This window comes from Molossus molossus, unplaced genomic scaffold, assembly GCF_014108415.1.
Source record: "Molossus molossus isolate mMolMol1 unplaced genomic scaffold, mMolMol1.p scaffold_m16_p_14, whole genome shotgun sequence".
NCBI lineage: Eukaryota > Metazoa > Chordata > Mammalia > Chiroptera > Molossidae > Molossus > Molossus molossus.
In genome coordinates, this window is record NW_023425349.1 from 39651829 (window position 1) to 39668595 (window position 16767).

The following is a 16767-nucleotide window of genomic DNA, read 5'->3' on the forward strand; positions in this document are numbered from 1 at the left end:
GGGATTGAACCCACAACCTTGGCATATTGGGATGGTGCTCTAATCAACTAAGCTACCTGGCCAGGGCAAGAATACATATTTTATTTTATTTTTTTTATCCTCACCCGAGGACATTTTTCCATTTTTTTGTTCAGGTAGAGTGGGAGGGAGAGAGAGGGACAGAGAGAGAGAGAAACATCGACGTGAAAGGGACACATCGAGTGGCTGCCACCTGCACAACCCAACCAGGGCCGGGGACAAACTACAACCGAGGTACGCGCCCTTAGCGGGAACCGAACCCGGGTCTCTCCAGACCGCAGGCCGACGCTCTAACCGCTGAGCCAAACCGGCCACGGCAAGAATACATATTTTTTAAATTAAAAAAATATTTACAGTTTACATTCAATATTATATTAGTTTCAGGTATACAGCATAGTGGTTAGTTAGACATTTATATTACTTATGAGTCAGTCTTCCTGGTAATTCTAATGCCCACTTGGTTTCCCACAGCCTGGCCTTCAGTGAGTACTTCAATCCAGGTGACAATATGTGGCAGTTTACCACACACAATTACAATAATATTAACTATATTACCTAAGCTGTACTTACATCCCTGTGACTATTGTGTAACTGCCAATTTGTACTTCATAATTCCTTCATCATTTTTACCCGTCCCCTACTGGCCCTCACATCTGGCAACCATAAGTTTGTTCTCTGCAGCTATGAGTTTTTTCTGTTTTGTTTGTTCGTTTATTATTATTATTTTTTTAGATTTCACATATAAGTGAAGTCATATGGTAAGGAATACAGATTTTTAAGACTTGAGCTGAGAATTTAGGATTCTGAGTGTGTCATGTCTTTTCTTTCAGTGTTCCAGTTTTAAACTCATTTTTTTACTTTATTTTTTGAATTCCTCTTGCTCTTCATATATACATTTTTTACCCTGGCCACTTGGTTTCCCACAGCCTGGCCTTCAGTGAGTACTTCAATCCAGGTGACAATATTGGCAGTTTACCTAGCTGTTTTTATCATGTATGCCAAGGACTTCCACAGCCCATATCTTTCTACTAGCTGAACCTCAGCCTTCGTTACAAACCAGGCCCAATAACTAGTCCCGAATTCTTCTCATTTCCTCACTGTGGGTGACCTTTGTTCTCTTTCCTACTGTCCTTGTTGGTCTCATTCTGCTTCCTTGAAATTTGAGATAACAATTTTGGGGTATTGAGCATGACTCTTTTGGAGCCAAAGGTCACTATGATAAAGACGGACAAGTAGCTGGCCTCCAAAGAAAAGGCTGCATTCCGCTAGGTGCTGACTTTTCTTTGGTCTCCAGGCTCTTAGATATGCTCTTTGGGTTGGGCGAGATGATTCAACCCATTTCAGTTTTCAGACTGGAGTGGGACAGTCACATCATTGCCACCTCATCTGTGCGTATGGAGATACACAGATTATAGACTGTAACCTGGTCCCCTCCACTACTGTTATCTTATACCAGCTTTTCAGCCACATGTGAGATGGGCAAAACAAACATAGATGTGCTCATCTTTGAAGTCAAGAAAAGAAATGCGAGGGCTTTCCCAGGACCCCCAGGGTTGGCCAGCAGCTGGGTCCAGGATCAAATCCACATCTTCCCAGACCCTCCACACGGACCTCCCTGTTAGGAACTGCCACGAAAATCACAGGCCAGTGCCAGAGGACACGCGGATGCCCACATACTCTTATCTAACTATTTGAAAGCAACAATCAATCAAGTGTTAAATAAAATATACACTGTACTTCGGTCTTGACAAATTGTCATAGTTTGCGTCTCCAGGAGCAGACACTGAGAATGAGTCTGGCCTGAAGGGTATTTATTAGTGATCAACAGAGAGGAAGCAGGAGCAGGCGGAGAGAGAAACCCAGCTGCAGTGCCGGTCTCACCAAGCCTCAGCTGACCCCACAGGGTGGCCTAGAACATATAGGCCGTCAGACAGGTCCAAGGTTAGGTGAAAGGGCCGGGCCACACCTCCCCCAGCCCTGGACAGGGAGAGCCTTTGATGAGGGGCTCTGGGCAGCTGCAGCAAGAGCTGACAGCCCAGCAACAAGTCCTTCCTCCAACTCTGTAATAACGACCTGTTCAGCCAAGGAAAGGGCAGCAGGGCCAGGGGCCCTCCTGTTCCCACATCAGGGTCCTGATCTCCTCATCCAACCTCCATCCACCTGCCTTCACAGCCACCGTTGGGCCTATGGGCACCCCACACTGGGGCTTGAACCACCGTGGGGAAGACAGAAGGGCAGGGGATCCCCCAAACCCTGGAGGCAGTCAGGGAATTCCAGGGTCCCCAGTGCCCAGAGATTGCTCTCTCTACACTGGGATGGGGTACATTTCCAATCCTGGGCAACTGGGGAGCAGATGGAAAGTCCCTAAAGGGGGAGGGGCAGGATAGAGACCGCCTTGCTCTGCTCTAAGGTACTGATATCCAAGATCATACTGAAATGTTGGGAGACTCAACATGAGAAATTGCTGAAGGAAGGCTCCGAATTTCTTAGAGATGGAGACTGACTCCAGTTAATATTAAATAAAATAAAGGCTTAAAAATATCCTCATGAGGACCAGAGATTGTAACTACTAGCCGTATTCCTGGTGGGGCTGTGCCAGGCTTCATGTCACTCTCGGGGACTCGTCCTCGGTCCAACAATCCTCCCTGCGGGGGTCGGTCAGGATCACCCTCCATTCCAGTCCACAGTCAGGGCCCTGGGGCCGAGCCGAGGGGGCGTGGGGGAGCCGGGGCAGGGAGGAGCACCGCCGGGAGCTTGAGCGAGCGCAGCGGGAGAGGAGGAGGTGGCGGGCCCAGCCTGACGCAGCGGCAGCCGGAGCAGGCCACTGCGGGGCGCCCGGCCCCCGGTACCAGCCATCCTTCCGCCTTGTCTTCCCGAGGCTGGGGCGCTGGAGTGAGCGCATCGCACGCCTGCGGGGGTCACAGGCTGGTGCCCCGGCAGAGGGAGGCACCGGAGCGCGCACCCGGTGGAGGAGGCGGGGAGAGGAGCGGGCGAGGCGAGGCGAGGGAGGGGAGGAAGCGGAGGGGGAGGAAGAGGGAGGGACCCGCCTGCTGCTCTCCAGCAGCCCGGCAAGTGTGGCTGCAGGCGCCTGTCGCCGCTGCTGTCCCGGGGCTGAGTCGCACCCCGGTGTCCAGGACGGTGCGTGCTGGAGCGTGTGTGTTCCTGAGGGCCAGCCCCGAGCCAGCCCCGAGCCTTCAGCTCTCTCCCCACGGCCGCGGTGCATGTTCGCCTCCTGCCACTGTGTGCCGAGAGGCAGGAGGACCATGAAAATGATCCACTTTCGGAGCTCCAGCATCAAATCGCTCAGCCAGGAGATGAAATGCACCATCCGGCTACTGGACGACTCGGAGATCTCCTGCCACATCCAGGTGCGGGAGGCGCAGGGCGAGGGAAGTGGGGTACGAGCCCGGGGCAGGGTGGGAGGGGGCTCTGCGGGTGGGCGTGCGCTGTCAGGGACGAGGAATCCACCCCAGGGCCTTGCTAGAAAGCCAGATTTCGTTCCCTCCGTCTTCTGAGGCTGCGAGCCCTACCCAGAGATGGGGGCACTGTCCCTGGCAGGCGCCAGGTGAACGTTCTCAGCGCCCAAGCCCCTTCTGGCATGCACGCTCTGCACACGTCTGGCTGCCCCCAGGCTGGGAGCTCGGAACAGCTGTCTCCTGGACTCTAACCCCTCTGCCCCCCATCCCACCAGGAAATGGGAGAACCTAGAGGGGCACCTTCAGGTCGCCCACTCTTCCTTCCTCCTTCTCTCCACGTGGAGAAGGCATGCACCAGCCTGGGTTCACTCATTTTTCTTTCAGGCACCCGGGCTCCAAAGGTGCCATTAGACCCAACGACAGGCTCCGTGCCAGCCCCCTGCCCTTGGTCTTTACTTCTCCACAACGTGGAGGGGGTGGGGAGAGGGGTCAGAGGCGGCGAAGTTTCTCCGGAAGGAGAGAGGCTGGGCAACCCGGGCTCCAGCCTTGAGGGATGGGGCGCGCTGTGTGGAGCTGGAGCTACCTCGAAAGGAATCCTGTGAAATCTGAGTGTTTCAGAGAAAGGAAAAGGGCTGTGAGGCCACCAGAGTTGAACTGAGCAGAGTGCAGGGCTCAGGGACCCCAGCAGGACCTGGCTCCGGGAGGTGGGGAGCGCCCCTTGGAACATGGGTGGACATTTGCTCTTGCCCAGGTTGGAGAGGGTGAGAGTTGTTAGAGTGAAGGCAGCTTTGCTGGCAGCCCCAGTCTCTGGTAGTAAGTGCCTTTGGGCTTGCAGGAGAGCTATTATGAGCTGCAAGGGCGTGTGTGTGTGTGTGTACTGTTGGTGTGTGTATATGTAGGCAGGTGTGTGCCCTCTCTCACAACCCACTCAGAGTGCACAGTTTGGAAAGGTCGTGTTAGGGCTCAGTACTATGTGCTTCTGACTTTTAAATCTATTTACCCGGGGATTTCCTCTTCTGACCTACCCCGGTCTTCAGGGAAGCTCAGGACCTAACTTCAGATACAGGGCACCCTACGCAGTTCTGGTGAGAGGTGAATGGGGGCAGCACCTCCCAGTGGCAGGATCCCTGTCTGGGCGGTGTTAACCAAGAATGAATAAATGAATGAAGGAAAAGTCTTTCCTATTTTTTCCCCCTGGTGGGAGCTTGTGACACACAGCTAGCAACTAATTTGTGAGCTAACAGCTGGAAAATTTCAAGGCAGGAATGTGGCGCCCCATGAACTTCCAGGAAAGTAGGCTCCTCCTGAATTTTCTGGAGGATCTTGAATTTCATTCTGAGCTAAACTTACTAATAAAAAGATTAGCAGAATAGGCAGTTCTGCTGCTGCAGGGCTGCACAGAAACATTTGGCATGAGCTGCCATGTGCTCCAGAGACAGTCATTTGTGCACTTTATTTTACGTCCAAAGTGGATGTACTAGTCCTTTAATCCATAATTGAATATGTAGATAATGGAAGGGCCAGCAGCAGGGAGTGGGCTGCTGAGTTCTCCTTTGCTCTGCCAGCCCTCTGTCTGCCCTGTTCTGTCCCACTTGGAGTTGATGCCTCTGTTTTCTTCTGGTTCTGGACTAAGTCTTCCTTGGAATAGATAAGTGATCCTCAAAAGACATGTATTTATTGTCTGGTGTTCTGGGAAACAGAATTGTAGCCAATATCATAACAGTTTGGAAAGTTAGACTTTGACCCAACTGATGCGAAAGTGGTTAAAATGCTATGATCTAAAATGTGGATTTTGGCATTGCTTACCAAAAAAATAAAATGTTTCATTTTTGTGGCACATCTTTTTCTGCCCCTTCTGCCCCCAAATGGTTATTATCATTTAATCAGTTCAAACGAATTCAAAGATTTTATTTTGATAATCTTGGAACTTATATCTTCCTAGACCATTCCAAACCCAGGGTATAAGGACACACACACACACACACACACACACACACACACACGACCCCCACAAACCAAAAAACAAACAAACAAAAACACAAAAACAGAAACAACCTTGCCATTTGTTTAGAGTGAGAACAAAACGCTTTTTTAAAAAAGAATCTTTGGAGTCACCAGTACCTGCCCGGGGGCAGCCATCTGTCCCCCCCCCCCCCCCCCCCCCCCCGGTCCCTTGCCTGTCCTCTGTTCCCGGAGTCCCGAGTTAAGGAAGCTGTGCACTGCTCAACAGGGGCACACATTCTCCCTTCATGACTCACACAAAATGTGGGTTATGGATTTTCTTTTTAAAACAACAGCTTTTAAACATTTGTTTCCCAAAGTATATAATTTTCATGATATTTTGTTTCAAACAAACAACCTAATGGCTCAGTCTCAGCAGCCTGATAGCCAGTTCCAGTAGGAGATGCTGAAAGTCACTTGCTCAGTGCCTTGGACTGGGTCTGGGATGCCGTCCCATCGTATCACGTGTGTGTGAGCGTTTATTTCAGGTAGTGTGGAAGAGGAATTCCAAATGGAAAGCGAGTCAAAGGAGAGTCTAGGGCACCAGACAGCATCCTGGAGAAGTTAAGGAGTCACTGAGTGCTTCCTCCTGGGCTTTTCCAACTAGCCAACCAGCCCCTGAAGTCTGGACACTGTAGAAGGACAGGGCTTCACTCTAACCTTTCACTCAGCCTCGCTGCTTCAAGCAGAGTGGCGCTCTGGCCACCCTCCCCATTCTGTTCACTTTTTCAGATGCCAGTATGGTTATTTACAACTTCTAGTTAACTTCTTATTTTTAATACTGATTTTTATTGAGTAAAATGTAGGTGTTTTACATTATTCACTTTTTAGCAAAGCCTGGTAAGCATGGTTGATATTATTGAAAATTTGGATTTGAACTTGAATAAAAATCCTAGCATAGCTTTTAGCACATAGTAGTCATTCAATAAATATTTTTAGGTGTAGATTGGAGCCTTTCCTTTCTAGACCATTAAATCCATTAAGATAAGAACATTTTGTTGTTATTGTTGTTCATTAAGGAGTCCCCAGTACATAGATAATGCCTGGCATTCTCATTTTTTTTTTTTTTTTTTTATCCTCACCCGAGGACATTTTTCCATTTTTTGTTCAGGTAGAGTAGGAGGGAGAGAGAGGAACAGAGAGAGAGAGAGAGAGAAACATCGACGTGAAAGGGACACATCGAGTGGTCGCCACCCACACAACCGACCAGGGCCGGGGACAAACTGCAACCGAGGTACATGCCCTTAGCGGGAACCGAACCCGGGTCTCTCAGGACCGCAGGCCGACGTTCTAACCGCTGAGACAAACCGGCCAGGGCATGCCTGGCATTCTAAGTGTTCACTAAATACTTGCTAATGAATGAGTGCCCAATATTTAATCTAGTTCATTACCTACCAACATGAGGCTAGCATGACAACATTGGATTTTGAATCAGGAGGTGCATGGTTTAGTTGTTACCAACCGGTTGTGTGGCATTGAGAGACTCACTTGAGGAGGTCAATGTTTCTTTTTGTAAAATAAGGGAGCGGGGTTAGATGGCTGGTTTCAGTTTAAAAGTTTATGGGTTAATTATTACCTAAAACCAATTACATTGGGTAAAACACTGCTGTTGACAGAGTGGTTGTATACACATGATCTCCTGTGATTTTCATAACTACCTGCTTCATCTCCATTATATTAATGTTGTGTTATTGAGTGTTATCTCAAACTCACAGATCTGGAAAATGAGGTTCAGAGAGAGTAAGTGGATTAGAACTCAGGTTACTTGACTCGAAATCCAGAGTTCCTTCTTCCCTGTGCCTCTTGACACTTGAGAGTGAGGATACTTCTGGCTGTAGGTAAGACAGTAGCCGGGCTGAAGTGGCTTAAATATCAAGGACACTTGTCATCTTACCTCACAAGAAGTCCAGAGGTAGGGCAGCTTTGGGGTAGTTCAGCAGCTCTGTGTGGGTCCAGGCACTTTCTGTCTTTCCTTCTGCCTTCCTCGATGCCAGCTGTGTCCCTGCAGTCATCGTGATTGTGAGATGGCTGTGGGAATCTGGATGGCAGTCCGGCACTACCACGCCACCATATTAAAGGTGGCATTTGCTCATTCATTAAAAAAAAATCATGAATGAACACCTTTTCTAGAGGTCCCATTAAGTGTTCTCATCATTTCCTATTGGCCAGGATCATGTCATATACTCCTGTCCTAGCTGCAAAAAGTTTTGGAATGTATGCGTCTGTGTCTTTGCTTTTCACTCTAAGGAGAGGCTGACTTTGCCAATATGGAAGGAACAGAGGTGTGTGTGTGTGTGTCTGTTTGTCTGTCTGTGTCTGTGGTGGGGGCAAGGAATGACTGTTGGCTAAGCAAACAATAGTGTCTTTCAGAATAGGTCAAATTGAGTTACAATTATTGTTATAACAAAATTATCAGGAGAGTTTAATAAGATGTTACCTTAGCCCTGGCTTATTTTAAGCAAATTTGATCATCTTTCTGTGAGCAAATTTCAGAACAAGAAAAAGTATTGGCTAATCCTCTGTCGTTTGTGTTGTTAAATATGAATTCAGTCCTTACTGAGCTGCAGGTGACTCCACTCTTGCTGAAGCGGCAGTATGGCAAAGTGGGTGAGAGCTTGTGTTCTGCAGGCTACTTGCTTGGGTTGGAACCCTGGCTGGCTAGGTGACTTTGGGAATGTCACTTTACCTCTTTGGGCCTTGGTTTCTTATCCGTGAAGTGGAGATAATAATGGCACAGACCTCATGGGCTTGTTGTAAGGACTCAGTGTAGAGTAGGTGTCAAATGCTTGGCTTAGTACTTGGCCCATAGTAACAGCAAATATTGACAGTTATCTTAATATTATGTGAAGGTATATTAGAGGCAATCCTAAGTAGTGGGAAGGATTTGATTTAGAATCCAATATCTTTAAGCCCAAACTCCATCATTTTTTGTTTAAAAAATTTTTTTTTTCTTTATTGATTTTAGAAAGAGAGGAAGGGAGAGGGAGAGAGAGATAGAAACATCAGTGAGCGAGAACATAGATCAGCTGCCTCCTGCATGCCCCTCACTGGGGATTTGGCCCACAACCTGGGCATGTGCCCTGACCGGAAATCGAACCGACAACCTCTTGGTGCATGGGTTGATGCTCAACCACTGAGCCACACCGGCCAGGCTCCATCACTTTATGATTGTTCAAGACCTTAAGCAAGTCACTGGGCCTCCTGTTTTCCATCTGTACAATGGGTATAATAATTCCTCAATTGCCATCTTCCCCTGGGTTGTTGAGATAGAGCATGGTGTAACTTAAAACATCACCCAAATGTAGAGTACTACTCTAATCAACTTCATTTTTTTTAAAGGGAGTATGGTACTGCTCCCCAGATTTCTTATTGGTTGTAACAGGAATTAAATGGTCACATGCAAACAAACATATATACTAAATATCAGGCCCCATGATAATCCTGCTGGTGAAATCCAAGTTAGATTTAGATGACAGCCACACCTTTTTTATTAGTAAGGACAAGCTAACATTTCTCTGTCAAACTCATCTAGAATGCCATCTAGGGTTCAATGGAATTCAGACACAAAAGGAATGGAAGGGAGAGAGAGTTTGTTAACTAATATGGCCCCGTGCTGATGTTTTTAAACTAGAAAACATGGGCCAGCTCTTTGTATTGAATATATTCTGAAAAATAAAGTAATCTTATTTCAATGGTCTGCTAAGATCTTATCTCTTGATGTTCTCAGAGCAAATGCAAAGTGTATTGACTGTGGGGAGAATGAAATGCTGTTAGCTGTACATCATTTGGACACTATATCCACTGGATGCTTTTAACTTCATCTAGCACATTCTAATTCAAGCCGCCATTAACATTAAGCACATTTACTTGCACATTTATCCAGAAGTCCTGAGTTAAGAACTGAATTCAAGGATTGTTCGGCTTTTTGTGATGGTTCTGTCCTTGGACTGGTAGTGAAAGAGTTATAGTAGATCCAGCTCTCACATTTTTATAGGACACCCTCCAGAGGAAGAGAGAAACTATTTCCAATTCAGCATTCCAAGCAAAAGTCCTGCAGTCAATCTGATCAGATGTCCTAGGTCACATGTCCACCCTGAACCAGTGACTGCAGTCAGTGGAAGGGAATCTTCTAATTGGCTTTAGGTGACCAGAACTTGACCCTGGGACTCAGGGTGGAATCAACTTCCTTCCTGGTGGTAGTCTGCATTGAGGAAGGGTCAATATCTAAAAATCAAGGTTCTCTTCAGAAGGAGGCAGGGGGGAGGGAAAATGGGTCCAGGAAGATAACCCTGTATCTTCTCTAGATGCTTTGTCGGGGTGAGTGGTCCTCAAAGTTTGGTCTAGGGACCCCTGAAAGTCCCTGAGATTATTTCAGGAGGTCTGTGAGGTTCAAACTATTTAAAAAAATCCTAAGATGTTCTTTACGTTTTTTGGGTAAGTTTTATTGAGGTATAATACCATGAAATCTACTCAAAGTGTACAATTTTAATATATTCACAGAACTGTGCAATCATAACCACAATCGAATTATAGAACATTTTCATCATCCCAAGAGAAACCCTGCCCCCTTTTGCAGTCACATTCCCGTTGCCCCTAACTCCCCCAGCCCTGGGAAACTGCTCATCCGCACTCTGTCTCTAAAGATTCGATTACTGTGGGCATTTGACAAAAATGGAACCATACAATCTGTGGGCTTTTGTGACTGGCTTCTTTCACTTAGCATAATGTTTTCAAGGCTCATCTATGTTGTAGCATATGTCAGTATTTCCTTCTAATTGCTGAATCCTGTTCCATTGAATATATAAATCACATTTTGTTTTATCAATACATCAGTTGATAACAATTTTGGTTGTTCACGTTTTTGACTATTATGAGTATTGTTGTAGTGAACATTCCTGTATGGACACCGTTCTTTTCTTTTGGGTATATACCTGGGAGTGACCTTGCTGGGTCTATGGTAACTCTCTGTTTAATCTTTTGAAGAGCTGCCAAACTATTTTCCCAAGCAAATGCACCATTTTCCATTCCCACTAGCAGTGTATAAATGTTTCAATTCCTCTACATCTTTGCTCACAGTTGCCATTATCTGCCTGTTTGATTATAACTATCTTAGTATGTATGAAGTGGTATCTCATTGTTTTGATTTGCATTTCTTTGATAGCTAATGATGTTGAGCATCTTTAAATGTGCTTATTGGCCATTTGTATATCTTTTTTGGAGAACTATTTGGATCCTTTGCCCATTTTAAAATTATATTTTCTTTTTATCATTGAGTTATGAGAGTTCTTTATATAGTCTGGATATAAACTATTTATGCTTTAAAAGCTTTTTTTTTTTTTTGCTTTATTGATTTTAAAGAGGAAGGGAGAGGGAGAGAGAGATAGAAACATCAGTGAGAGAGAACTTTGATTGGTCGCCTCCTGCATGCCCCCCACTGGGGATTGGGCCCACAACCTGGGCATGTGACCTGACCTGGAATCCAACTGGTGACCTCTTGGTGCATGGGTTAATGCTCAACCACTGAGCCACACCGGTCGAGCTGAATACAAAGTCTTTATACAACAAATGATTTACAAATTTTTTTTTTCCAATTCTGTGGGCTCTTTTTTCTTTCTTGATGGTGTCAAAAATTTTAAAATTTTGATGAAATCCAGTTTATCTGGGTTTTTTTTTTGTTGCTTATGTTTTTGGTGTCATAGGTAACACACTGTTGCCTAACACAAGGTCATGAGTTTATGCTTGTTTTCTTCTAACACTTTTACAGTTTTAGCTCTTACATTTAAGTCATTGATTTATTATTTTATCAATATGCAATTCACATATCATGAAAATCATCATTTTAAAGTGTACAATTTAGTGGATTTTAGTATATTAACAAGGTTGTATACTCATCTGATTGAAGGACATCTTATTTTATTTCATTTTTATTTTTAATCCTCACCTTAGGATATTTTCCATGATTTGTTTGAAGTGAGAGAGAGGGAGAGAAAGAAAGAAAAAGAAATATTAATGTGAGAGAGACACATCAACTGGTTGCCTCCAGCACGAACTTGGGGCTGGGGATTGAACCCGCAACTGAAGTAAGTGTCCTTGACCAGGAATCAAACCCACAACTCTTTGTTCCATTGGCCAATGCTTTAACTGCTGAGCCAAACCGTCCAGGGCTACAGAACATTTTATTTTATTTTTTATTTTATTTTATTTTTATCCTCACCCGAGGACACTTTTTCATTCTTTGTTCAGATAGAGCAGGAGGGAGAGAGAAAGAGAGAGAAACATCGATGTGAAAAGGACACATCGAGTGGCTGCCAACCAACCAGTGCCGCACGACCAACCAGGGCCGGGGACAGACTGCAACCGAGGTACATGCCCTTAGCGGGAACCGAACCCGGGTCTCTCCGGACCGCAGGCCGACGCTCTAACCATTGAGCCAAACCGGCCAGGACCTACAGAACATTTTAGATGTTGCACAACTATCCAATTCCAGAACATTTTACTTATTCTTCAAATAAACCTAGTACCTATTAGCAGCCACTCCCCATCTTGTGTTCATTTGTGTCTGTGGTGTGAGGTAGGGGTCCAACTTCATTCTTTGCTTTTTATCCAGCTGTCCCAGCACCATTTGTTGAAAAAACAATTTCCCCCCATCAAATTGTCTTATTATCTTTGTTGAGATGTTTGCCTTTTCCACTCTCATTCTCTCACAAGTATACAGGGGAGTTTTCCAGAGGCTGCATGGTATGTGATATGGCAACACATTGGATGCAGAAGGAGATGTGAGAATCCAGATGTTTCCTGGTGAGCCAGACATTAACGGTATTCACAGACATGTAAAACAATGCTCCTTTTCTTACTAGATTAGTTATTATTTTGCAAATAAGTTATTTTTTATAGAATATGTAATGTATGTTAATGTGCATTAGGTTTGTTATTATTATTATTATTTTTATCCTCACTTGAGGACATTTTTTGCATTTATCTTCAGATAGAACGGGAAAGAGAGAGGGAGAAACATTGATGTGAGAGAGACACATCGAGTGGCTGCCACCCACACGACCCCAACCGGGGCCAGGGAATAGCTGCAACTGAGGCACGTGCCCTTAGCAGGAACTGAACCCAGGACTCTCTGGTCCACGGGCCGACACTCCAACCACTGAGCCAAACCGGCCAGGGCTATTATTTTTAAATGAATCAAAAACTGACTAAAAAAAAATCTCAGCAAATACTGACATACAACCTAAATAAAAGTTTTATAGATCTTCAGTAGTGTCATGGAGTTTTGAGGCCAACAAGCATAAGAATGACTGGTTTTGGTGACTGTCAATTTATTGAACTTCCTGAAAAATTAAAAAGAAAACCAAATAAAACAAAATAGAACTTTCATTCCTCTTAGGCCTTCACGACTGCAAGTTATAAGTATTTGAAATAGTATCCATTAAATAAAAACACCCAGTGTGTACATGGAAAATGTGCACATGTGTATTAAGAAGTCTTAGTAGTAATCGTATACCTGTGTGTTTGTGAGTGTGCATTGCAGTGTTAAAAGCAGGGGGACACAGGCCAGGCTCTGCTGTAGGAAGCATTCCCCATTGCACCTGCTCTGTAACTGACTCATGATTTTTCCATTTTAATGATTAGACAAAGCCAGGTTTTACTTTGAGACCCCTCCCTTGGTTATGGACCACAATGCGTTGTTTAAAATGTAAGCCACTTGAATCATGTCTGTTAGTCACTTGAATTCTTAAGTTGTTCCTTCTTTTTCTAAGTAGTCATTTGGGGAAAACCTAAAAACTCTGTAGGAATGGAAATACCAGAATGTGTCCCATGAAGAATCTGAGATTCATATGCATAAGTGGCAGGTGTTGGGTGGATAGCGTGGTCCTCTCTTAGTTCCAATTTTGTGTGATGAAGGATTCAAGTTGCTCCTCCTGTGAAGGGGCAGAGAGCCAGATGTGGAGTCCAGAGATGGGAAACAGTGGGCTATGATCAGGAGCCATCAGGGCAGGTTTTACAACTGAGATGTGAACTTGATTCAGGCTAAAAAGAGCTGGCAGTCAGCTCTGGGAGGGCTGTGTACACGCTTCTCAGTCTCTGCTATTCCAGTGGAGAGCCTGTATTCTTGTTAAAATGCAGACTCTGATTCAACAGGTCTTTCGGAGGACCCTGAAATTTGGCATTTCCAACAAGCTTCCGGTTAATGCTGCTGCTGCTGCTCTGTGAACCACACTTGGAATAGTAAAGTGTTCATGGAATTTATCTTTTTCTTTTTCTTTTTATTCCTCACTCGAGGATATTTTTCTATTTATCATTAGATAGAGTGGGAGGGAGGGAGGGAGAGAGAGAAACATTGATTTGATAGACCCACATTGACTGGCTGCCTCCCCCACGACCTGACCAGGGCAGGGGACTAACTGAAACTGAGGTACGTGCCCTTGGCCAGAATCGAAATCTCGACTCATTGGTCCGCGGGCCGAAGCTCTAACCGCTGAGGCAAACCAGCCAGGATTCATAATACTTATCTTAATTTCCTTGAGTGTGGGGACATTTTGGCTGTTATGTCCTTTGATAATGCCTCTCCTGGCACATTTCTCTCTGTAGATGTTCGATGAATGTTTGAGTGACTTGGGTGAGTGAGTAAAAAAAAAAATTCGTCTAGATGTGTCTGTCACAATAGACCAAAGCGCTGATTAGACACTGATGTTGGGGATGGAATGATTCGCTCTGACTCCTGCCCCAGCCAAATCAAGAGACTGTTTTGCAAACCGGATTTCCTGTGACAGCCAACCTGATGATGCTGGATGTCTGCCAGAGCATGGGGCCTGGGTTAGTGAGGGCCTATTTGTCCCTCTGGGCCATACTTCCCACTCTTGCTTTCCTGTATCCTGGACTCTTGATGGCATTGCAGAGGAACTTGGGCAACTTCTCATCACAAACAAATCACTGTGCCCTGGCTAGTTGGGTATCATCTCATGCATAGAAAGGTTACTGGTTCGATTCCCAGTCAGGGCACATGCCTGGGTTGTGGGCTCGATACGCTGTAGGGGGTATGCAGGGGGCTGTCAATCAATGCTCTGCTCTCATATCAGTGTTTCTCTCTCTCTCCCCCTCTCTCTAAAAATCTATAAAAAATCTTTTAAAAAAGTATGTGTATATGCTAGCAGTTCCTGGAAACTCCCAATGGCATAGAAGGCCCAGCTGTTCTCACTTGCAGAAGTGACCCTGAGGGACAGCGACCCTGGAGGACAGTGGAAAGTACATTTTCGGTGTAGTATAAGCTCTGGAGCTGTTTGCTTTGGTGATTTTCCCTGAAGGTGCGGGAGGCCGATGAGAGGATCACTTTAGAAAATATAAAGCTTATTCTAACAGGGAAGAACATTTGCATAGATCAAGAAATTGTTTTTTTCATACGTAAATCATTAAAGTTTTTGAAATAACATTAATCTTATTTGATAAGCATTTTAAAATATCTTATGCATGCCAAGAACAGAGCAGGAAATGGAAGATAAAAAGAAAATAAAATCAGCTGTCAAGCGGCTCACAGTCATTGTGGGGAGAGAGACGAGATAGTGATGCGAGGACAGAATGTCAGATGGGGACAGATGTGTGCAGGTGGAGGACCCAGAGGAGGTATCTTACTGGGGCAGCAACGCGTATCTCTGCTATAGATTCATCTTGATCAATAATTCATGAAAAAGTGGAAGTCAGCTCTTTGAAGATGGGGGAAAAGGCATTACAGGCAAGGCGATCCCTTGCTTGGCATGAAACAACATGATGGGATGTGGAAGTGACGGAAGGAAGAATCCAGACGAGTCCCAGGTGGTTGGGTTCGGTGATAGGGGAAATGGAGACGGTACTCCAGGACAGGACCGGAAACATAATTTTTTGGGGCCTAGTGCAAAATGAACGTGTGGGGCCTCGTATTCAAAATTATTAAGCATTTCTAGATTGTGACAACAGACCATTAAACCAAGTATGGGGCCCTTCGAAGTATGGGTCTTAACCATGAAGCTGGCCCTGAGAAGATGGAATGAAGGAGAAGTTGGGGGTGGGAGGAGATGATGATTTTCATTTGGGCATGTTGACTCTGAGGTGCCTGTAGGGTATCTGAGGGGAGGATTTTCAGTAGGCAGTTGGATATAAGGAGTGAAAGTCGGCAGAGTGCTCCCATGGAGACAGATAAGAGTCCTTAACTTTCATGCAGGTGGTGGTAGAGACCACGAGGTATGAATGAAATCAAGTGATGGGTCTCCCTTTTTTGTCTATGTTTCTGCTTGGGTCATCCTTGTGAATCAAACCAATGGATTATGAGCTTTGGAATTCTTTCCAAGGGTATTGGGTTAGTTCTCATTTGTTAGGCAACTCTGACCTGAGCAAGGGCGTCCCCACTTCTGCAACTAGGGCGGCCGCGTCGGAGTTATCAGTGGAGAAGCAGTTGCCTGCTCTTAATCCTCATTTTCTAGGTCGGACTAGCAGATGGGAAAAGCCCTTTCACAGCTTTAAGGTTCTGAGTTACAAAGTATAGGATTTCCACCCTAGGGACATTACCCTTTGAGACAGTGTCAGGAACATTAAGTAGAGATTACATTTTAAAATTCTATTAAGATGGTTCAACATTGAAGTGCACATGGTATGTGAGTGACAGCTTTGCAAGTTATGCTGCAGTCATTTATTCTTTATTTGATATGTATTTATATCTCAGATATCTTCTATGGAAAATTTTGTTCTCTACTTAATTTCTGGGGGGTAATTGTGAATATTAATTAAAATAAATTCAAGTTCTGTAAAACCATTAAAAGAAATAATCTAATATTAGTAATATAATAATCTGGATCTTAGATGTACAATCGAGTTCTGGCTGAAGACATCTGTGTGTTATACTGAGGTTAGAAATGTAATTACCCTGTAGCAGAGGAAAGGAGTTAGTATGTTAACAGGTCAGGGTTGGTTTATGCTCTCTTGCCTCAGAAGCACAATTTGTTGCTTTAAGGCACTAGGCCTCTATGGTAAATGTTGGTCTTGAAAGGATTGACTGAACCAGGCAGGATCTTTACACACAAACTATGAAAATTCAAATACAATACCATTACTAATGGATCGGTAATAAAATTAAGCAGTCTTAAAAAATTCAATAACTAATTAGCCTTATTAATAGAAGAGAGTATAAAACCTAGTTAATGAGTTGGCTAATAATGCTTCCTTGATGTTCCTAGCTGATGTTATTTTTTTTTTGGCTGGTCTATACATATATTACTGTCCATGGCTCTGTAAACAATGCTAGTCCTTGTGGTCTGTATCTGTGGGTACATGTCGTCTACAGTGTATGGCGTGTGGG

General features: G+C 44.9%; 1 protein-coding gene across 2 annotated transcripts in view; it reads left to right on the forward strand.

Moving 5' to 3' along the window:
• The first annotated feature begins 3055 nt into the window (after nt 1-3055).
• Nucleotides 3056-16767, forward strand: part of FRMD3 (FERM domain containing 3) — a 270211-nt gene continuing 256499 nt past the window's right edge. Inside the window, exon 1 of one of the 2 annotated variants that reach the window (XM_036261444.1) lies at nt 3056-3386. In XM_036261444.1, coding sequence (XP_036117337.1) covers nt 3240-3386 — 147 coding nt within the window. In that variant the 5' untranslated portion in view covers nt 3056-3239. The remainder of the gene's footprint in view (nt 3387-16767) is intronic. The other variant, XM_036261445.1, reaches the window with a different exon arrangement.